This window comes from Schistocerca americana, chromosome 1 (assembly GCF_021461395.2).
Source record: "Schistocerca americana isolate TAMUIC-IGC-003095 chromosome 1, iqSchAmer2.1, whole genome shotgun sequence".
In the NCBI taxonomy this organism is placed as follows: domain Eukaryota; kingdom Metazoa; phylum Arthropoda; class Insecta; order Orthoptera; family Acrididae; genus Schistocerca; species Schistocerca americana.
Window position 1 is genome coordinate 674623619 of NC_060119.1, and position 23152 is coordinate 674646770.

The 23152-nt window shown below is 46.0% G+C and overlaps 1 protein-coding gene across 3 annotated transcripts in view; it reads left to right on the top strand.

Moving 5' to 3' along the window:
• The first annotated feature begins 603 nt into the window (after nt 1–603).
• LOC124608658 (putative epidermal cell surface receptor) overlaps nt 604–23152 on the top strand; it is a 412883-nt gene continuing 390334 nt past the window's right edge. For all 3 annotated transcript variants that reach the window (XM_047140005.1, XM_047140004.1, XM_047140006.1), the window contains exon 1: nt 604–709. In XM_047140005.1, the coding sequence (XP_046995961.1) occupies nt 646–709 (64 nt within the window). In that variant the 5' untranslated portion in view covers nt 604–645. The remainder of the gene's footprint in view (nt 710–23152) is intronic.

Sequence of the window (23152 nt, forward strand, 5' to 3'; positions counted from 1 at the left end):
GAAAGTTGCGTGTTCCTTTAATTGTGTTGCCCTGTGTATAATGGCTAAATATCTGGGCAACAAGAAGCCACACAAATACAATAACAACAAAAAATATGCCATCGCTAGCACTCCAAAGCGACGAGTTCGCTCTCTTAGCGAGATATCGAATATTTCGTTCGATGAACTTACTTGGTTGGGTTTGATGTAGCTGATATGGTATAACTCGTGGAACACAAGAGGAACAGCGATTAGCTTGCCAACGGAAAGCGATGTGTTTGCTCGAGACTCGCGCGACACACAGGTCTCTCGAGCGCGACGCAATTACAGGCTCACATCGCAGCACGCATTGTGCCGCAGGTATTACTGTCGCAGCATCCGCCATCCATCGCGGCCGTAGTAATTGCGCTGTCACTTTATGCGCGAGCTGACACGGAAGACGCGGGTGCGGTCACCGTTTGCGGCTTTGCGGCATTCCTGGCGCGGTCTTGCGGTTGAGTCAGCGCCGTGGCCGAGTTCCCCGGTGGCCCGTAAGGCGGCAGCACGGCGGCGTGGTGCGGCGCGGCCCTCAGGAGCCGGCGGCCGCCTCCGTAGCCTCCGCGGCGCCAGTCCAGTGCGGGAAGGCTCGCCACAAGCAGCCGCAGCCGTCGAGTGCTCCAGAGCGCCATGTCACGCGCAGCCGCCCTCCTGCTCCAGCTGCTGCTGGGGTGCGCCGCCCTCGCCACCACCGGTGAGTTGGAGCCACCTGCGCGCTGTCTGCCACGGTGTGCGACAGGCCGAGCCGTTGTTGCCGGAAGAGAGCGGGATGCAGCAAAGTGGCCGACCTCCTCAGCGGGCGGCACTCGAATGCTGCCGCCACAAGGCGCTATCTTCCCCACACTATTTTGATTTCGGTGTTGTCATCGCAACAGTGCGCCAAGATCAGTATCGCCTGTAGAGAAATTACGATAGTTGTAGTTTGTAGGAGGCCAGACTACACTGGTAGAATAGGCGAACACCACCGTAAGGTGAACATCGGCGTAGTTTGCCCACTGAAACAAGGCGGTAGTGGCTGTTCGATGTCGTACAAGATATAAGAGAACTCTAGTGACAGAGACTGTACAGTGGTAAATGACAAAAGATTTCAGTGTGAAGAGTCCATGTTTAACCACAGGGATTATACCGGTATTTAAAAACTTCCCTCAGTCATAGATATGTGTGTTTGATTGGATTTATGCAATGCATTTCGTCCCTTATATTAGATCCTCTCTTTTATTTTATTTTCTGTTTCGACTGCTTGCTTTTCTCTTGACCAAGTCAGCACTAAGGCTGGCTACTTTAAGCGAAGGATCGTGAAGGAACACGCAGACCACAAGAAACTAAAGAGATGGAAAACGATGAAATTTTGAGAAAAACCTAATAGAAAAGATTTCATAAAAGGCGAAGAAACTTGGTGAACCCAAGAAATCGTATCTAGTAAGCTTTTTCATGAAAGTTTTTGTTCCCTTTTCTTCTCTTTCCTGTCCTACAATCTTATACTTGATTGTTTCTTATGAGGAGAGAACAATTCCACAGTCTTAACGCTGAAGATGAAAAGAAGCGATGTAAATAAGCAAATCTGAATTATGTAAAATTATTGTCTTTCGCGGCCGGCGTCCTTTTCTGTGCAGTTCTTATGGATACATAACCTCCTCACATGTGATAAAACAGCTGACATTTCGGTTCAATAGAAGCGTATTCCGTGGTAGCCGCTACGGTCACTGTTTAATACAAACGACGCCCGCAGATACTCAGAAGAACTTCATTGCAATAAACAAATAACATACGGAGATGCACCCACAGGGCCTAAATGAATCGTGAAGTGCAATTAGAAAACCTCACATGTGCGACTGAAGGCAAGTGTTCAAGTACCTTTGCCGTATATGCATACGACCGCGTTCTCACGCGTTCCTTATGGACAGAACTGAGTGAATGTTTATCAAATAGCGATTGAATTAGCTCAGTCTTTCTCAAAACTGCAATCACCTTAGTTTGTTTTCACGGAATTGCAAATGAAGCTACTTTTGTTTATACTGACGCGAAGTGATATAATGCGGCTAACCGCTGCGGAGTACCTGCTGTTAAGTGCAGTATTTCCTTTCTAGTTTGCAGTCTCGATACGAAACTTCAGTATTACTGTAGTTCTGCGGCCGGTTCGAGTGCCAGTACAGACCCGACTGACTTTCTCTTATCGGGAAAGCCGAACTTAGCTGGAGCTGCTGCGGCGACCTTTAAGAAGAAATGAAGAGGTAGTGCGAAACGTATCAATAAATTTAAGGACTGTAATAGCAACAAAGAGTCACAACGTTGACAACGTCATAAGGTAATAACATAAAATCGAAGTGTTCACCGGTACTCACCTTCAACAATGTTTCACTTAGAGCTATGATTATGAACACTGCTCTGCAGACTACGGCTCTAAATGAGGGGAGGCTGCCTATCAGTCGTTTGCCTCTGTATTCTGCAAGTCGAGTTTTTATTATTGCCTTAATGGAGTGTCACTCCGTTTCGGTATTTGCTTACTTGAGTTCCTCTGGAATGCCGGTTCCGTCTGTATACTCGGGAACTGTGTCGGCCGTGTTGTTGCCAGCAGGCAGGTAAGGTCACTGCGAGTTTGTGCCTTTCACTGGGTGGAATGTTACCGGTCAGTTCGCTAGTTCCTCCATGTAGCCAGGACCTCACGCAAGGAGTTGAAAAGTGTCGACATGTAGCTTGTAACGACTAGGATTACTTGTTATTTCAGAGACTTCTTTTCCTGTTAGTTTATCTAAAAAGTGTGTCTAAAATTTAATTTGGAAGTTGATAGATACGACATATAAAAATATATACGACTCAGCTAGGAGTTCTTTTATTTATTTATTGCGGTTCGGGTTATGTTCATAACCCCCGCTCTTCAGAATCTGCGCGTGCAGTTGCTAGTGTGTCACACTGTAGCGCACTGAAACAGCCAGACAACGATGTAATTCCTTTTAATGAGAGAGTGTGTGCTAAACTCTCCTGTGTCCGCTTTCGAGTCTATTAGGAGTGTGGTGGACGCGTATCAAATCTGAGTGAGTGGAGACACTGGGAATCTCGTAGGTACAAAAGCTAAGTAAATTAAAAGGTTCAGTCCGAGAGGTGGACAACACTCCAAGTGAAGAACCAGTCGAAAACGAGAAAACCAAGGTCAAGGTAATTCTACTCAGCCACATACCGCCGAAGTACAGGGCTTATAAAATAAATGATTGACAACAAGTTTGCCTAACAGTGAGATTTTCGCTTTCAATTCAGGCAGGAGGGATGGAGAGGGAGAGAATCCTGCACTACAACGCACGTGCTGGTTTGCAGATCTAAAAACTAAACTCCGCCCGAGCAGGCGTCAATAGACCCCAAAGGTACTGACCGACGGCTGTGTCATCCTCAACCTGTAGGCGTCACTGGATGCGGATATGGAGGGGCGTGTGGTCAGCACTCCGCTCTCCCGGCCGTACGTCAATTTCCGTGACCGGAGCCGCTCCTCAGTTTGCCTTAGAGGGCCGGGTGCACCCCGCTTGCCTCGCATCCGAGAGCTAGCCAAGCCCGACAGCGTTTAACTTTGGTGATCTGACGGAACCGGTGTTACCACTGCAGCAAGGCCGTCGGCTTGGTTTGCAGATCGTGAATATAAATAAAATTACGGGCAGAGCTCTTGCGCGAACACAGCTTGCACGCGGCGGACGAGTGCGACGGCACAGATGCGCGGCCGGCAGAACAGAACAGTGCCTCCCGGAACAGGAGAGAGAGAGAGAGAGAGAGAGAGAGAGAGAGAGAGAGAGAGAGAGAGAGAGAGAGAGACCGCACACGTGGACTGCCAGGGCGCCGCCACGGCCAGCCACGCAGAGCGCAGGCCTCGGGGAGAACCGCTCCTAGGGCGCAGAGCAGACCTCACAGACCGTGTGGAGCAGCTACGTCACACAGTTAACAGAGGCGGTTCGGTCAAAGTGTTGTTCCACACGAATGAACCTCTTCACTGATTGAAACATGCATAAATGGGGAAGTATGTCTTTCAGATTTGTCTGCCGTAGACCGAAAGTAACGTTTTACATTTGTGGTGTACTGATAGCCGAGAGATTGGTTGCGGCACTTATTTTCTTCCAAACCAGACCGAAAGTCCTTGTAGAGGCATGCAGCCATTATGAATATAGTTATTGGTAAGAATTTAAAAAGGCTGTATGGTTGCTTGAAAACAGTCGCTGGTTTTCTCTGAATTTGTTTATTAACTGTTCAAAATGGCTCTGAGCACTATGGGACTTAACTTCTGAGATCATCAGTCCCCTAGCACTTCTAACTACTTAAACCTAACTAACCTAAGGACATCACACACACGCACACACACACACACACACACATGCCCGAGGCAGGATTCGAACCTGCGACCGTAGCGGTCGCGCGGTTCCAGACTGTAGCACCTGGAACCGCTCGGCCACTCCGGCCGGCTATTAACTGTCATGACGCGTTTAGGGTTCAACCCACCATCTGATGACCTATTGTAAACAAGCAAAAGTAACAGATGTTACGTTACAAATTTTACAAAAAATCGAATTTCTTATAAAAGTCCGTTTTAAACCAACAATATTCGAGAAAAAAGCGCTTTTTGATACAAAAATAGGTACCACTTTAGATGCAAATACATGAGATTTTGATGTAGATATCAGATACTGTCATCACTATATAATATGTAGAATACGGTCTAAGGCGCTGCAGTCCTGAACTGTGCGGCTGGTCCCGGCGGAGGTTCGAGTCCTCCCTCGGGCATGGGTGTGTGTGTTTGTCCTTATAATAATTTAGGTTAAGTAGTGTGTAAGCTTAGGGACTGATGACCTTAGCAGTTAAGTCCCATAAGATTTCACACACATTTGAACATAATATGTAGAATAACAGGTAGCATGCGCATCGACACGCTTACGCCAGCTAGTACGACGGAGCCTTCCTCCCGGCGCACACGGTGGCGCTGCCCGTTGCTTGTATGGTACTGCGACAGTTATGGTCGAACTGCGCAACTAATGGTTCTACCTGTTATTCTACACATTAGTAATGAAAGTGTTTGACATCTACATCGAAATCTCATGTATTTGCGTCAAAAATCGTATGTATGTCTGTATCAAAAAGCGGTTTGTTCTTAAATACTCTTGACTTCTATAAGAAACTTGCGTTTCTGTAAAATTTGTAACCTAACATCTGTTACTTTTTATGTGTACAATAACTCGTCAGATGATGCGGTAAACCAGAAAGTTGTCACGACAGTTAATAAACAATCAGAGAAAACCAGCGACTGTTTTTAAGCAACCGCACAACCTATTAAATCTTTCGAAAAATTCCACTTATTTTCTTACTGTTAGCGAAGACAAGTCCTTCAACGACATGATTACCAGTCGACTAAGAAAATTAGGTCCATTTAGCCAATTATTGGGAAATATTCGGATTTGACTTGTCGGAAGAACCGTGCAGCTTTTACTTAACCATCTTAAGGAAGCAGGGGAAACTACCACACAATTTTTGAAGCCGCGTGTTTGGCACTCACAACTAGATACCGCGGCGATCGACCAATGATGTCATTACTAATGTGAAATACGGGTCTTAAGAAGCGACCAATGGATGATTTAATAACAACATGAAAACAAAATAAAAAGAGACACTCTAACGGTAATTGAGGGGTCTGGACGGATAATGTTCTTGTTATTAACGCCTTCAAGCGCATTAAAAACTGGAAAATATCAGAACACTGTGGGAAAACAGCGGTCTTTATCAGGGATGTAAATGCAGCTGTGCAATATGCAATGTATATATAAAAAAGATTCCGTTACATGTTCGTTGGCTTTCTCAACGATCAACCAACCTGTCACCACCCATTTTTGAAAACATTACTGGACAAAGTTAACGATAAAAGAGCAATATTTGAAATTAGTTATAAAACTGTGTAGGTCGCAAAGGCATCTCTCTTAAAACGTGACCGTATTCGATCATCACATGATCTTCAAATCTTCACCCAATTGATGGACAATGGCTATGGGTGGAACGTTCAGCTGTTCCTGCTCCGTACACAGCCATCGTCCATCGATATGGTTGAAGGTCAGAAGATGATCTAATGATGATGGAAACCGGTCGCGTTTGAATAAATGTACCTTTGCGATCTGTATTGTTTTTTAACTGATTTCAAATTTCAATATCCAACTTAATCCAGGCCTCAGACTTCGTTACAGGTCAGTCTACTGCCACAGACTTTGTCAACAAAATTAGCACTTCGTAGTGACACATTGTTTGGCTTTGCCAGCTCACAGCCAATTACCTTCCAACTTAGCCTAGAGCTCTGGCTACGCTACAGTTCATTCTGTCATTAGAACCTCATAAAAAGTTTATATGAGACTAGATAAACCATCCAAAACATCGTTTCCTCTAGCGCTTTTCCATCTGCACTAGACCTACAAAGATACAGAAACAACACAATCTAAGCCACCATCCACTCGAATTATATGACGTATTAGAAACAAAACACACGACAAACATCTACAACTGAAATATACAAACAAAAACATCGCAGACGTCACATAAGAATATTATGAAATCACCCTTCAAACAATATACCGATGGCTCGCGTTGTTTCAAGCTGCATAAATAAAAGATGATATTGAGCAAGATGCTTCGCCGAATGCTGCCGGATATCATATGAGTTTTTGCATAGTGCTAAACGAAGCACTGAGTTACGAATTTATTCTTATAGAAAACCACAATTTGCCTCGTACAGTCCTCACTGTTATGACTTCCGGGAAACTGCCAACATTTGTTAATAAGTGCTCATTTAATAGGTTCCACGCGTAGGCGCAGAATCAGTTACGAAAGACGCCTATGAGGCAGAAATGCGCGGCTATGTTTGATCGCTGCGGAGTGGTTTTGGAGATGTGTAATGATAGTGGGCAAGCAGTAGAGGAAAGCGTGGGGACGAGGAGGCGAACGCGCACCTGCGGGCCGGTTTTGTGCGTGTGGAACAAGCGGCGTGCCTCTCCCCTCAGTTCTCTGTTGATTATGCACCTGTCGTGACGGAGCGCCCCCCGGCAGGGAGAGTGGATTCGTGGACATTGAGGCGTTCCCTGCGGTGCTTACGAGTACGGCCGAGACAGCTCGTGCTGCCGACCTGGACTCGAGCACGGTACGCAGAACTTCTGTGGGTTACAGGGGGAGATAGTGGGACCGCACATTGAAATCCTCACGTCGACCTTGGTGACAGAACCAGTCTAGGGAACACCTAAGTGAACAACCAGGTGTATATAAATCATTTCGGTGGTTAGCCATTGACTTATTTTAATACTACGTAGTGGAAGCATCTTTTTGTTTCCTCTTTTACCAATATATCCTTGATTAAAGTGCTAAAAATCAAATAAACAGTCTTTATCATGTTTCCTGATTTTTTTATTTGTTAGCAACTGGTTTCGGCCCTTTCCTCAGACCGTCTTCAGAATTTTTCACAACCAGCAGCAGCCATAATGTCGGTGAAAAGCCTGAAGATGGTCTGAGGAAAGGGCCGAAACGGGTTGCTAACAAATAAAATAATCTGAACGCAATCGAGACTGTTTTTGATTGTTGTCATTTTATACCGATCGCTGTGCTCCAATCGCAGAATGCTTTCTAAATTTCTTTTATAACCGTGATTGTTGTGGTGCACTGCTCTCTATCATCTCGGACCTTAGACTTCAAACGAGGGTATACTGTCCGTTATCGCTTAGCTTTGACACCAGTGACAACAGCCACAAATCTGCTGGCGCTATATTGTTTTTCAGCATAATGCGTTCGTGAGAAAACACCGTCGACTGAACGCGATGTTGCAAGAAAGGCTGAACTTAGTGACAGACAGAAACAGATGTGTTTCTTCAAAGAAAATCACTGCTAAGGAAGTGACTGCTCAATACGTGCCTATATAAAATTGCACAAAATAAATACTCTCAGCAAAATAGGATGACAAACTTAATTGGAAACCAAACTAATCCGACGAAGGCTACTACCTACTGAAGTCACAAATTTGGCACACTGATCAGTCGAACATAGACACATGAGTCTACTTTTGCACGTTTTCCTAAAGCAAGACGTATATATCTTCGTGCAACACCGTATGTATTGTATAATCTAGATTGTGCTCTTCCCATTGTTAAGAATGATGCATGGTTTTTTATTATTTGTTCGGTCCTCTAGTGATTTTCTGTGACTCCTTTGTCACGCTAAAACTTCAGACGATAGTTTTCATACTGTAGCTCAAGCGTTATTACGACCATGAGCTGTATCTCTAAAGATAAAAATTCCAGTATTCACACAGTTGTATTATATTAATCATATGAGCCAGAGGATAAAAAACATGCTGCTCTACTGTATGAACACCTTTACTTCGACTGAAAGCAGAGAAGACACTGAAAACCACAGTTATCATAAAACATCCACCATCCTTCACTCTGGGAAAGCTACAGTCTAGATCGTCCGCTTCATACGGCGTTCCGCGAACGTATGTACGTCTTGCTTTAGGAAGCTGGGTCAAATTAGAGTCGTGTGACTGGATTAACATTCCATTGGTCGGTGGGCCATAATTCATGTATTCACTAACATGCGGACCGCGGCTACTCGTCATCATCGATTGCATCGTCGTGTGTGGTACATGCGAGTGACAAAAATGAGAGCTCCAAATGGCCAACCGTTTAGAAAAAAAACAGCATTTTTGTAGCGGGTCGGCCGTGGCATGAGCTAGTTGGTGCGGGGAAAAGAATACGGAACGGTAACCCGAGAGTCGTGGGGTCAAGCACCTTAGTAGAAACTTTTTATATTCAATTTTTACGTTACGTAGACTTAAAATGAACCGAAATGCACAGTTGATTGTATTTATTATTTATTAACATTTTCATCAGAGACATGAAATGGAAAGGCAAAGGAAAATTTGGAATTATAAGTAAATTTCGAGGAAGGGATTGTAAACTGTACACGAGAACTTCATATATACTATTAGATACTCTTATTACTTTACAGCTGATGGTTTATAAGTGCTGGGGTGATATTCATCGTAAAGACAGGGAATGAGGAATTGTCTCGGCATATTGCACACCTTATAAGCGCCGAATTTTTACAATTATATGGCTGTTTAAAGTTTCTATAGAAAAACACAATCTTGGTTAACTTATAGCAGTTCAAAAACAAACCGCGTACAATGCGTCATTTCGTCCAGTATGGGCGAGGATAGGTGTTGATGTAAATGTAAAGCATTTTGATGAGCCTTCTCTGGATGTGATTTCTCTTTCTCTCTCGATGGATCGATGTTATCTGCACCAGGAACCTGTTGTTCGCATGCAGCTGAAGAGGGCTGCTCTAAGGTGAAAATGAAATTAACGGATCACGAAGTTCTGCAGGCTTTAATTACAGTCCCGTCTAGGGAAGTTATTTGCAGAGTACTCGTCGACACTGTAAGTACTATTCTTTCTTGGAAATTTATCTGCAATCCCAAATTTCCTTTGCTTTTCCTTTTCACGCTTTCTGTGAAAATATTAATAAATGCAAAATACCCAGCATAATTTCGATTCATTTGCAGTGTAAGTATCGTAAAAACAGAAAACAAAAAGAAATAAAGAGTTTCTGCACAGGGGCTCCACCACAAGACCTTCTCATTAGCGTTCTGTATTCCCTACGCTGCGCGAATCCTTGCCTTGTAAATACGCTAACACAAATGGCTCACGCCTCGGCCAAAACGCTACTTTTTTCTAATCGCTTTGCCGCCTGGAGCTGCCACTTCTGTCACTTGCATTTCTGTCCAAGCCCTCCACATATCACACATTCGGACGAAATCGGTGGTGACGAGTAGGCGTGATCCCGATCTAAGTAAACGCCTTCGTTGCATTCACCTGGTTTTTAATGTGTTTTTCATACAGCACTGCCGAGCATAATTGATATGTACAGTTCCCTGTAGGCACATTTAATTAATTAAATGAAATCAACAACTCGACTATACACCGGAATGCGCAGCTTTAATCAACCACTCCGAGACGACGTTATATACTATGTCGATGGATTGTTCTCCAGATGCAGTCGGGCTGTTTTGAATGCTATTTTAAACTGGTGTTAATATCGTTTTGCCTAACATCTGTGCGCGGCGCTGCTGGAACACGTTCACGTTCCTTGCTCGTACGCTTTGGCCGCAGTCGTACCTCGCGCAGCGAATAATGGCAGCATTTGATTCGGCCGGCGAGTGGCGTGCGCCCTGTTTCCAGCCACTGCTCCACTCAGATAGCATCGCGTTCGCCTTCAGCGAGCGAGGTTGCCGGCCGGGGCTTGCCGGTATCGGTGATCTTTCCCGCCGGTACTGTGCCACGGTGCTAACGGACCGCAAGCCCCGATTCGTTCCAAACGACCAGAAGAATTCCTAGGTGACGCATCTGCTTGGAAAGAATACCGTCTTGGCGGAGTGACAAATGCAAAAGGAAGTAAATATGTCGCCCAGTCAGGCGAATGTGGTCGTCTTGCACGACACTAAGGGTCAAGTTGTTACTGCTGCTATAGTGGCAGGTTATCAAGATTTAAGTGGTTTTGAACGTGGTGTTATAGTTGGCGCCAAGCGATGGGACACAGCATCTCCGAGGTAGCAATGAAGCGGGTATTTTCCCGTACGACCATTTCACGAGTGTACCGTGAATATGAGAAATTCGGTAAAATGTCAAAATCTCCGACAGCGCTGCAGCCGGAAAATGATATTCCAAGAACGGGGCCGGCCGAAATGGCCGAGGGGTTCTAGGCGCTACAGTCTGGAACCACGCGACCGCTACGGTCGCAGGTTCGAATCCTGTCTCGGGCATGGATGTGTGTGATGTCCTTAGATTGGTTAGGTTTCAGTAGTTCTAAGTTCTAGGGAACTGATGACCTCAGAAGTTAAGTCCCATAGTGCTCAGAGCCATTTGAACCAAGAACGGGGACAACGACGACTGAAGAGAATCGTTCAACGTGACGGAAGTGCAACCCTTCCATAAATTGCTGCAGATTTCAGTGATGGGCCATCAACAACTATCAGCGTACGAACCATTCAACGAAACATCATCGATATAGGCTTTCGGAGCCGAAAGCTCACTCGTGTACCCTTGGTGACTGCACGACACACGGTCCTGGGCCCGTCAGCACCGGCATTGGACTGTTGATGACTGGAAACATGTTGCCTGGTAGAACGAGTTTCGTTTGAAATTTCATTGGGCGGATGGACGTGTACGGGTATGGAGACAACTTCATGAATCCATGGACCCTGCATGTCAGCAGGGGACTGTTCAAGCTGGTGGAGGCTCTGTAATGGTGTGGGACGTGTGGATCTGGAGTGATATGGGACCCCTGATGCGTCTAGATACGACTCTGACATGTGGCACTGATCCTGTCTGATCACTTGCATCCATTCATGTCCATTGTGCATTCCGACGCACTTGGGCAATTCCATCAGGACAATGCGACACCCCACACTCCCAGAATTGCTGCAGAGTGGCTCCAGGAACACACTTTTGAGTTTAAAAAATGTTCAAATGTGTGTGAAATCTTATGGGACTTAACTGCTAAGGTTATCAGTCCCGAAGCTTACACACTACTTAAAAGTAAGTTATTCTAAGGACAAACACACACACCCATGCCCGAGGGAGAACTGGAACCTCCGCCGGGACGAGCCGCCCAGTCCGTGACTGCAGCGCCTAGACCGCTCGGCTAATTCCGAGCGGCTTTTTGAGTTTAAATACTTCCGCTGACCACCAGACTGCCCAGAAATGAACGTTACTGAGCATATCTGAGATGCCTTGCAACGTGCTATTCAGAAGAGATCTCCACCTCCTAGTACTCTTACGAATTTATGGACAGTAGTTAGAAGTTAGTAGAGTCCAGGCCACGTCGCGTTGCGGCACTTCTACGTGCTCGCGGGGTCCTACACGGTCTTATGGGACCAAACCGCTGAGGTCATCGATCACTAAGCCTATACACTACTTAAACTAATTTACGCTAAGGACAACACACACACCCATGCTCGAGGGAGGACTCGAACCTCTGACGGGGTGAGCCGCCCGGACCGTGACAAGACGCCTCGGATCGCGCGGCTACCCAGCGCGGCAATTGAGAACGCTGGGTACAAGTGCTATTGTGATATGAAGAGGCTGACAACAGGAGGTGAGTGTATGGCAGGTCACACAAACCAGTCGGGAGACTGATGGTGAAAAAATAAAAGAATTACAAAAAGGTAGGTGCCTCTGTCTCAGGATGGTAATACTACACTCCTGGAAATTGAAATAAGAAAACCGTGAATTCATTGTCCCAGGAAGGGGAAACTTTATTGACACATTCCTGGGGTCAGATACATCACATGATCACACTGACAGAACCACAGGCACATAGACACAGGCAACAGAGCATGCACACTGTCGGCACTAGTACAGTGTATATCCACCTTTCGCAGAATGCAGGCTGCTATTCTCCCATGGAGACGATCGTAGAGATGCTGGATGTAGTCCTGTGGAACGGCTTGCCATGCCATTTCCACCTGGCGCCTCACTTGGACCAGCGTTCGTGCTGGACGTGCAGACCGCGTGAGACGACGCTTCATCCAGTCCCAAACATGCTCAATGGGGGACAGATCCGGAGATCTTGCTGGCCAGGGTAGTTGACTTACACCTTCTAGAGCACGTTGGGTGGCACGGGATACATGCGGACGTGCATTGTCCTGTTGGAACAGCAAGTTCCCTTGCCGGTCTAGGAATGGTAGAACGATGGGTTTGATGACGGTTTGGATGTACCGTGCACTATTCAGTGTCCCCTCGACGATCACCAGTGGTGTACGGCCAGTGTAGGAGATCGCTCCCCAAACCATGATGCCGGGTGTTGGCCCTGTGTGCCTCGGTCGTATGCAGTCCTGATTGTGGCGCTCACCTGCACGGCGCCAAACACGCATACGACCATCATTGGCACCAAGGCAGAAGCGACTCTCATCGCTGAAGACGACACGTCTCCATTCGTCCCTCCATTCACGCCTGTCGCGACACCACTGGAGGCGGGCTGCACGATGTTGGGGCGTGAGCGGAAGACGGCCTAACGGTGTGCGGGACCGTAGCCCAGCTTCATGGAGACGGTTGCGAATGGTCCTCGCCGATAGCCCAGGAGCAACAGTGTCCCTAATTTGCTGGGAAGTGGCGGTGCGGTCGCCTACGGCACTGCGTAGGATCCTACGGTCTTGGCGTGCATCCGTGCGTCACTGCGGTCCGGTCCCAGGTCGACGGGCACGTGCACCTTCCGCCGACCACTGGCGACAACATCGATGTACTGTTGAGACCTCACGCCCCACGTGTTGAGCAATTCGGCGGTACGTCCACCCGGCCTCCCGCATGCCCACTATACGCCCTCGCTCAAAGTCCGTCAACTGCACATACGGTTCACGTCCACGCTGTCGCGGCATGCTACCAGTGTTAAAGACTGCGATGGAGCTCCGTATGCCACGGCAAACTGGCTGACACTGACGGCGGCGGTGCACAAATGCTGCGCAGCTAGCGCCATTCGACGGCCAACACCGCGGTTCCTGGTGTGTCCGCTGTGCCGTGCGTGTGATCATTGCTTGTACAGCCCTCTCGCAGTGTCCGGAGCAAGTATGGTGGGTCTGACACACCGGTGTCAATGTGTTCTTTTTTCCATTTCCAGGAGTGTATTTTAAGGCAAGCCGTTCGTGCACATACATGTCTCCAACACTTGAGTGAGAAGGGAAAGTCCTCTCGAAAATCTCTTTGCTTTTTAGACTGCGAAAAACTGTTCAGTGACATGGATAATCACATCATGAAGCGAACTAGGAGAAAGATGGAATCGTACATAATCTTGTTATCTTGGCGATATTTTTAATTCACACGCACACTTAACGGATTTAGAGAATGGGACAGAGAAGAGGAGTAACTGAAGATGCGTGGTCAATATGGTAGGATTTTGTCACGAAAATAAAATTCACGAAATCTTCATAGAAATCTATCGTACACTGTCAATAAAATTTAATAGGATTTCATATTTAAAGCAAAAAAAATAGAGATATTGCTTTGAAGATATGAAAAAATACACGACGAATTTAACAGAAACTGGAAAATGAAGAAACAGGAAAAAATAATCAAACGCTAGAAAATATAGGATATGAAAGTTAAATTTGAAGACAAAGATTGAGTGATAGCTAAACAAGTACAGACGGTAATTAGTTTTCTTTCTGTTGCGAAAATATCACCATTCCTTCAAAGTAGATTGATACTGCACACATGAAATAAAGTTTTGCATCACCCCGGTTCCCAGACCTCCTGAAGATAGACGTTGACTGTGGACATTGTATAGCGGACACAGTCCCCTTGACTGTTCAAAGATGTCACTAAACCCGCCCAAAGATGTAAACAACCATGCATGAGCAGTGCCTATTAGACGGAGGTTGTCCGACAGCCGATTAGTTCCACTCATTCCACCAGGAAGGAGGTACACGGCTCGTGTTGTCTGTAGTTCAACCATGCCTAGACGGTCAATACAGCGGTTCGATCGCGTCGCATTGTTACTTCGTGCCAGGAAGGTTTCTCAACAAGAGAGGTGTCCAGGCGTCTCGGAATGAACCAAAGCGATGTTGTTCGGACATGGAGGAGATACAGAGAGACAGGAACTGTGGATGACATGCCTCGCTCGGGCCGCCCAAGGTCTACTACTGCAGTGGATGACCGCTAACTCCGGATTATTGCTCGGAGGAACCCTGACAGCAACGCCACCATGTTGAATAATGCTTTTCGTGTAGTCACAGGAAGTCGTGTTACGGCTCAAACTGTGCGCAATAGGCTGCATGATGCGCAACTTCACTCCCGACGTTCATGGCGAGGTCCATCTTTGCAACCACGACACCATGCAGCGCGGTACAGATTGGCCCAACAACATTCCGAATGGACCGCTCAGGATTGGCATCACGTTCTCTCTACCTACCGATGAGTTTCGTATATACTTTCAACCAGACAATCATCGGAGACGTGTTTGGAGGCAACCTGGTCATGCTGAACGCCATAGACGCACTATCCAGCGAGTGCAGCAAGGTGGAGGTTCCCTGATGTTTTGGTGTGACATTAAGTGGGGCCGACGTACGCCGCTGGTGGTCATGGAAGGCGCCGTAACGGCTGTATGATACTCGTACTTGAATGCCATCCTCCGACCGATAGTGCAACCATATCGGCAGCATATTGGCGAGGCATTCGTCTTCATGGACGACAAATCGCGCCCCCATTGTGCACATCTTGTGAATGACTTCCTTCAGGATAACGACATCGCTCGACTAGTGTCCAGCGTGTTCTTCAGACGTGAAACCTATCGAACATGCCTGGAAGAGATTGAAAAGGACTGTTTATGGACGTCGTGACCCAGCAACAAGTCTGAGGGATCTAGGCCGAATAGCCGTTGAGGACTGGGACAATCTGGACCAAGAGTGCCTTGATGAACTTGTGGATAGTTTGCCACTCCAATTTTCTGTACAGGTGCCGAAACTCTCGGAACCGAGATGATGCAAAACGTTTTTGATGTGTGTATAAGCATATGGAATGGCCCCATTGCAATTGGTGGCAACGAGACTGAGATATTCATGAGCTACCGTATTCTTCCGGTCTAGAAATATCTTATATAACGGAAACAAATGTCATATAATATAATCCGGTGGAATGTAAGACAGTAGTAGTCTCCACAAATTATTTTCTACGTTTTAGTATCACGACAGTGAACATCCTTTCTCACCTCTTGAAGATCAGCAACACGTTCTTGCAGAGCTTTCCGGTACTTTGTTAGAAGCATAAGATTTATGGACCAAGACGTCGGTGTATAATTATTTAGTCTGCTGTCTGGAGCCTGTGTAAGAGGTAGTCGGGAGGCGGGCACCAGAGACTCGACAGCTGTAATATTTCTATACAAGGCGTAGGCTATCACAATTAGCAGACACCAAGTGATAAGTCGCTTGTCTCAAAATGTTCTCGAACCAGCACTGTCGATTGCACTTGTTTAGCAATGAAGTAAACTAAGCCCCTACTAGCGATTAAATACATCGCAGCGTCCAGAAAGCAAGAGAGGTTTTCCGTGTCAAGAACACATCAACGCAACGTGAACGCGACCTACAATTGTTTGTGCAAAGAGGCCAACATCGTTGAATGATGTTTCGCGAGCAAGGTTTGCGCAGATTGCGCCTTCCCTCGATTCGCTGCAGTAAGCTTTGTCAGCACCTGTAAGCTGCTCGGCCTTGGGTAGAAACACGATGCAAATTGTTCTGAGCGGCTCCGCTAGTTTCCGCAGCGGCAAGCACTGCATGGAGGTCATTCGTGTTCTTGCGCTCGTCTCCCCGGTCGCCTTTGCGGTTAATGCCCACGGCCTCGCATGTCGTGTCAAGAAAACGTATGCATATGCGGCTCAACCCACATGAAAAGTTGTCGCTTAAACACGTGTGCTGTAATTCAGCTTTATCCTTGTGGGAGTAGGGCAGCTGTACACCAAGCTCCGGATGATTGAGTATAACGCTTCTTCAATTTAATATTATTTTGTTCATGTTCCCACATGTCTGGGTGATAACCCCGGCTCTCTTTGTTTGAACATCTGCGTTTTCATTAATTGCTTTGCCGCGTAGCTCGTCTGTTCATGCCACGAAACCGCTTATTGATTCCTCCTCTGAAATGTATTTGGAGAAAGAACTGGTAGACACTACAAAATGATCGATAATATTTGGATGCCAAGAAAAATTACTTGTGACGCTTTGTTCCATTGACGTGGGAAAACGCTACCAAGTTTGCATGTCAATTAATTATCATACAGAGTGAAAATAATTTAAACCGACTAACTCTGAGCGTTTGCTTGGGACACCAAACCAAGTATTTTTCTCTACTCTCCTGTGAGCATTATTTCATCTGGTCGTATCCCTATTCATGTGTAATGATTGATTTGTTGTTATAATGATTTCTGTTCCACCGGTAGAGGGCATACTTCACTCTTCAGTTGTAATAATTGTTTCACATTCAGATGCACTTGTTTACTAATGGAGCGATACGCCGACAGTGAGTACCCTCATGTGGTTGGTGCTTACTACATAGCGACAGGCTCTTCTATATCCACAGTTCACATGTCTGGAGCGAGTTCAATCTACCTGCCACATTTACAAGCGCTCATCGTGTGCGGTTCTACGTCAACATGTGGGCGCTGACGTTGGTGACTGTTCCAAATGGTTCAAATGGCTCTGAGCACTATGGGACTTACAACTACTTAAACCCAACTAACTAAGGACATCTCACACATCCATGCCCGAGGCAGGATTCGAACCGCTCGGTCGCGCGGTTTCAGACTGAAGCGCCTAGAACCGCTCGGTCACAGCGGCCGGCGGTGACTCTTTAATTGGGCCGTATCTACTACCTGGGCCATTAAATGGCGTTCATTATTAAAATTTCCTCGTCAGAAGATTGCCAGAATTTCTGGATGACGTGCCACTCGCTACAAGACAGCGTATGTGGTTCCGGTACATTGCAGTCGTCCTGTGCGTCGATTCTTGAACAGACAGTTGCAGAAAAGTGGACTGGCAGAGGTGGTCCTGTACTATGGTTGCTCGATCCCCTGATATGAACCCTCTGGACTTTTTTGTCTGGGGAGAGATGCGTAAACCCTTTTACAAAACCGCTGTTGAATCAGAAGAGAATCAAGTTGCCTGAATAGTAGCAGGAGCAGGTGAAATGAAGGCCACTCCTGCAGTCTTTGACCATGTTAAACAGAACATGATTCACCGGTGGAACCTTTGCCTACAAGTTAATTGAGGCAATTTTGAGACTCTACTGTATGTGAAGTAATTGTGTTAATGTTGTTGTCTCTTGGTAACAAAGAATTAAAAATTGTTTGTGTTACTTTTTTTCCACTGTAGGCAAGATTCGATGTCCTCGTAAAATGATGCCTGACAGAAAAACACATTAGAAAAAGTGTTTTCAGTGTCTCGAGCAACTTTCTGGAGTTTGTTGGTTTAATTAATTTTCATCCAGAGAAAACTTATTCTACCGGTTTAAGAAAATCCTCACAGGACAATATGACATCAGAAATAAAATTGTTTTGATATCCCGTACAACCTCCCAAAGTTTATCGGTTTAAACAATTTTCACCCGTATACGGTCCATTGCCGGATTCTGTGAACTCGAGTGATCGCATGCATTTTCACCCACGCTGACCCTAGTCATTGCATGTGAGCATGGCGCACTACGAAAATGTGATTGTTGTAAAAAAAATAGTGGTCGAATGAATTTCTTGTTGAAACATAAGAGAGCCAGGGTGCGCATTGGACCTTGGAATAGGCTACAATCGCCCGTGTCCTCCGCAGACGGGGACGAAAAGTTGAGTTTCAACTAGAAATTCGTCCCATCACGACATAATAAACCGCAATATTGTAATACGTTCGTCGTTTTCGGCGGTGAGTTTACAACTGTTGCAAAAATTGCATTGTAGTGAGTGATTTAGACCAACTACACAAATTTTGAGTCAACTCGCGAAAAATAGTGACACCTCATTAATAACTACGATACCTTCCTCAGCTTACTATTATCATATATAACTAGCTGAACCCGACCACGCGTTGCTGTGGTTAAGTCTAGTTAAATGGACGCGAAACAAAAGAGGAAAAACACGTTCCTAATACGGATGGAATTGGATATACGTCCTAATCTCCTTTTGCCCCCCGTCTCTGATCATCTCTTTCTATCCCACTCTTTGACCATCTCCTCCGCCTTCCCCCTCTCTTTCCATCAGCTCCTCCTCCCACCACTTCACCTCCTCCCCCTTCCTCTCTCCTTCTGACCTTGAGCCTTGTTTATTATTATTATTATTATTATTATTGAAGATTCAGACCCTATATTAATAAGTCAATTAGCCGAGTGGTCTTAGGCGCTGCAGTCATGGACTGTGCGGCTGATCCCGGCGGAGGTTCGATTCCTCCCTCGGACATGGGTGTGTGTGTTTGTCCTTAGGATAATTTAGGTTAAGTAGTGTGTAAGCTTAGGGGCTGATGACCTCAGTAGTTAAGTCCCATAAGATTTCAGACACATGTGAATATTTTGAAGATACAACAGTGTGTTTCGACAGTTCACAACATTCATAAGGGCCAAGTTGTACACTGGTACGAAGTTGCATGTACTTACACTTTCGTGTCAGTGATGACGGTACGGAGATAGGGACAAGACAACTGACCCCGAACGGAGAAAATCTCCGACTCGGCCGAGAATCGAATACGGGCCTCTTGGTTAGCAATCTTCCGTGCTGACCGTGCAGCTACCGAAGCAGATGTAATAAAATCTTCGATGATGGATTTCTTTCGGACAGCGTTACACATGGCATGTTGGGTTTCGAGACACGTAGGTGAGCCACACCTGGATCGTAACGATGCTGGATGAACGGTCGATGGTGTATGGTGTGCTAACTTCCTGCCTAAGTGTAAACAGTAATGGAATCTTAAGTGTACTCACTGCGAGTGCTTTCGGAGAGGGTGCTGACACTTTTTCGATCAGGTTGTTGCGTGACAGCTATACAAAACCTAGACTAACTATCTGAACCTAATCGGATACACAAAACACGAAGACAGAGGTAATATACTTCCAGCACAGTGAGCATAGCTCGTGAAGTGGGATAACGTCAGGGCTCGATGCGAGGGAGAGGGTGAGTAATGAGAGGGTAGAGATAGTGTGAAGGAGTCTTGGCTGATCCTATTCTTAATCGTCATCAGGCATAATCTACAGTTTCCAGTAATTGTGATATCGGTACAAAATAGGAGAAGTAGGCCAACGAGACTGTGCCTTGTCTGTTCTGTAAGATTTACGGATGGACGGTGGCTTCTACGTTCCGACAGGTGCAGAAAACCTGTCGGACGAGAACACAGCGAGGATCTGCCGCCCTTGCGTAATAAAAGTTGCGGCACAGTCGGCGCGCCGCGTTCCTGGGGAGGTCGCCGGGGACGGAATGTCGTTCCCGCCGGCCCGCGTCCGCGCCGTGTGTGTCTGCGGCCCCGCGAAGGGACGGCACGGCTAGCGAGACGCGGCCGCGGCCGCGGCCGGCTGGAATTTCATCGCTATCAATCGCTCTCTGTCCGCGGGCGCGTAAGCCGCCGTTTATGCAGGCCGTGCGGTGAAGCTGGAATGAACTGCCGACGTGATGGACGGGCTCTGAAGCTGGACGTATTTCGCTGAAATTATTTAGAAGCACAGAACACTGTAGCATCAGCTGTGGTGACGCTTAGCGCTTTCAACTGGTGATTTGAGCACATGTAAACAGCTCGTATCAACTCCCATGTTGAGATTCAGCTGCTGGTGGAATCCCCTTCACGTGCTGGAAACGTCGGAGTTCCACATTCATCTACATGTGTGTGATTACTCTGCTTTAAGCACCTAAACTTTTGGGTGTGGACGCATAGAACTACTTTACACTATTTCTCGACCATTCCGCTCTCGAATAGCACGTGGGAAAAATGAACACCTAAATCTTTCCATGTGAGCACTCATTTCTGTTATTTTACCGCGATGGTCATTTCCCTCTATTTAGGTGGCACCGTACAATATATTTTCGCGTTTGCAGGTTGTAGTTCTTATATCTGTGCATCGTGTGTCATATCTGTTACTATATTCCACGGAATAATTGTGACGAGTGCTTTAAGTATAGTTTTTTAGTTTTTACGAGTATAAAAGAGGGAAGAAAGAGACTAAAATCTTGTTCCACTACATGGTATACTGTTCTTGAACAACACCGACATCTCCCTCCCTCCCCCCCCCCCCCCCAACCCGCACCTTCCCGCCCTCCAAGCTTAATATTCTATTTGACGAACGAATCACCATCAACAGCGTCCCTTGATGTCATTGCCTGGCAGAACGCCCAAGGCTTTTGCGCACCATCTCTCGTCCAGGAAAGACATCAAAACTCCCACTCTCCTCCAATTGTCGGCCAAATACTGGAAGTGAAAATTTGCTCCAACACTGCGATTCGAAATTGTTTTTTCCGGATTGAGTGACAGTGCCGCCTCAGAAGCGTGTGTTCGTGACTTTTGCTATCGATATTCCATCAGGAGAGATACAGGTTGGCACCATTTGGCACCCTGTTGGAAGCGCCTGTGATTTTGCATCCGACCTATTCTTCACATACGAATAGGCGCATGCAGCCGACACCACAAATCTGTGGGTGCAGAGGGGTGCTCAGAATGTCTTTATGTTACATATTACGTAGGCTACATGTTATCTGTATGTGATTGAAACGGAAGTGTAACTGTCTTGGTAAAATGAAATTAAAGATTACGTTTCAGAGTGTTAACACAGACACAACATATAAATCTAGGCCAATATACGAGATATTTGTTCAGAAAACAGGGCTGATTGTTTACCGTCCTGTAAGGCAAAGCGTTAAATTGCTTGATAAAATATTTTAGATGATAAATTTCACAAGGTATTCTTAATTTTTCGTGCAAGTTTATGTTAAATTAGAAATATATTTGGACAGTTGTAAGACTTAATACCGGAAAAAATACTTTTGAGTACAAATATTTCGACACATAAATCTGCATGTAGTGAACCCAACAAATAATTAACATGAAAAGTATTTGCGGTATTTCGCGATAGCGTAGTCTAAACAGCAAGAAGCGTCTTAGAAACCTATACAAAATGAGTGGGGCGCCAGGAAGCTTCTTTCACGTGAATTAAAGCCTGCGGAAAAGTCAGGTGTAATCGGAACACCAGCTAACTGTATAAATAAAAATAAGAAACGATCGCTATATTAGAACGTTGTCAAAAAGCACCTACATCTTACAAACTTTGTTGTGCATGAGTTACAGTTTCCGTACCAACCTGCAAGTGTCCGATGCACCCGTGTTTTCTCAGTGAGGTCGTATCGGGATGTTTGGATTCCCAATTCATTTGCTCAGATGAGACCTGTTTAAGCTTACGAACTTGTGAAGCCGTAGAACACGCGTCACAGCTCTTATGAAAATCCTCTTCAGTATGTCGAACAGCCGTTGCGAAAAGTTCACATTAGCACTTTTTCCGGGTCTGTTTTATATTGGCCTTCCAGTATGACTGAGATTACAAATGAAATTGTTGACCAAATATGCTAAACCATTGAAGGATCCTCTGTCTTCCCGAAGAACGCAGTATTTCCAGTCAGATGCAGATCTGTAGAGACATGCCAGGTTGAATTCTTTTGATACAGATGTCGGCAAAATGAGCTGCGTGCAAGAGTAGTCCCAACAGATTTTAATCCACAACTACACTCATATTCCGCAAACCACCATACGGTGGTTGGTAGAGGGTACTTCTTTTATCACCATTTCCTTCCTTTCCTTTTCAACTTGAGAATGGTGCATAGAACGAACGAGTCGGCAAGATTCGGTATGAGAAAGTGACGATGTAGAACTCGTACCTCCATCTTCAACTGTCCACATCTTCACTAACACCCACCCCTACTGTTTAGTCCCCCTTAAACATCCCAACAACCACCACCACTCACCCCTACGACACTACCTAACCTCCACAAAAGGTGTTGTTCCTTTACCTAACAATGTTCTAGCTTTGTCGGGATGTTCAGTACCGACTGGAAGCCGTGTCATCCCGTTGCCATCTTCCAGACAGCGGAGCCGCTAATACTCACTCAAGTTGCTCCTGTGTTGGCATCACGAAGCTTGTGAGCACACCGGTCCAATTCTACCACCAAGGAAAAACCCCTCGCAGTACTAGGAATTGAACCCGGGTCCTCCGCATAGCAGTCAGACACACTGATAAGCTAGGTAAGGAAGCGGACTGTTCCTGTATCTGACAGGGGGGAAACCCTTAGGCGTAGATAGTTACTGACGTTAGATTAGGGTTATAGCAACGGCATCTACAGCATATCTCCAACGTAAGCTACAACTGTGGCTTTATCAAGTCAATTAAAGTTCGTCAGTAAGGGTCTTCAGAGCCGAACTGAATCGACACAACCGCGCAAAAGTGGAAACAATCTTAAAATGTAAACTAGTCGTTGGGTCTAGACTTAAAGTATGTTGTCATAATCCCGACGGCAGTCATACGGAAGTAACTCATATCATCCTATTCTCGATTTTTTCTTTTCTCTAACTTTAGCCATTTTTATCTATTATTATGAAAAT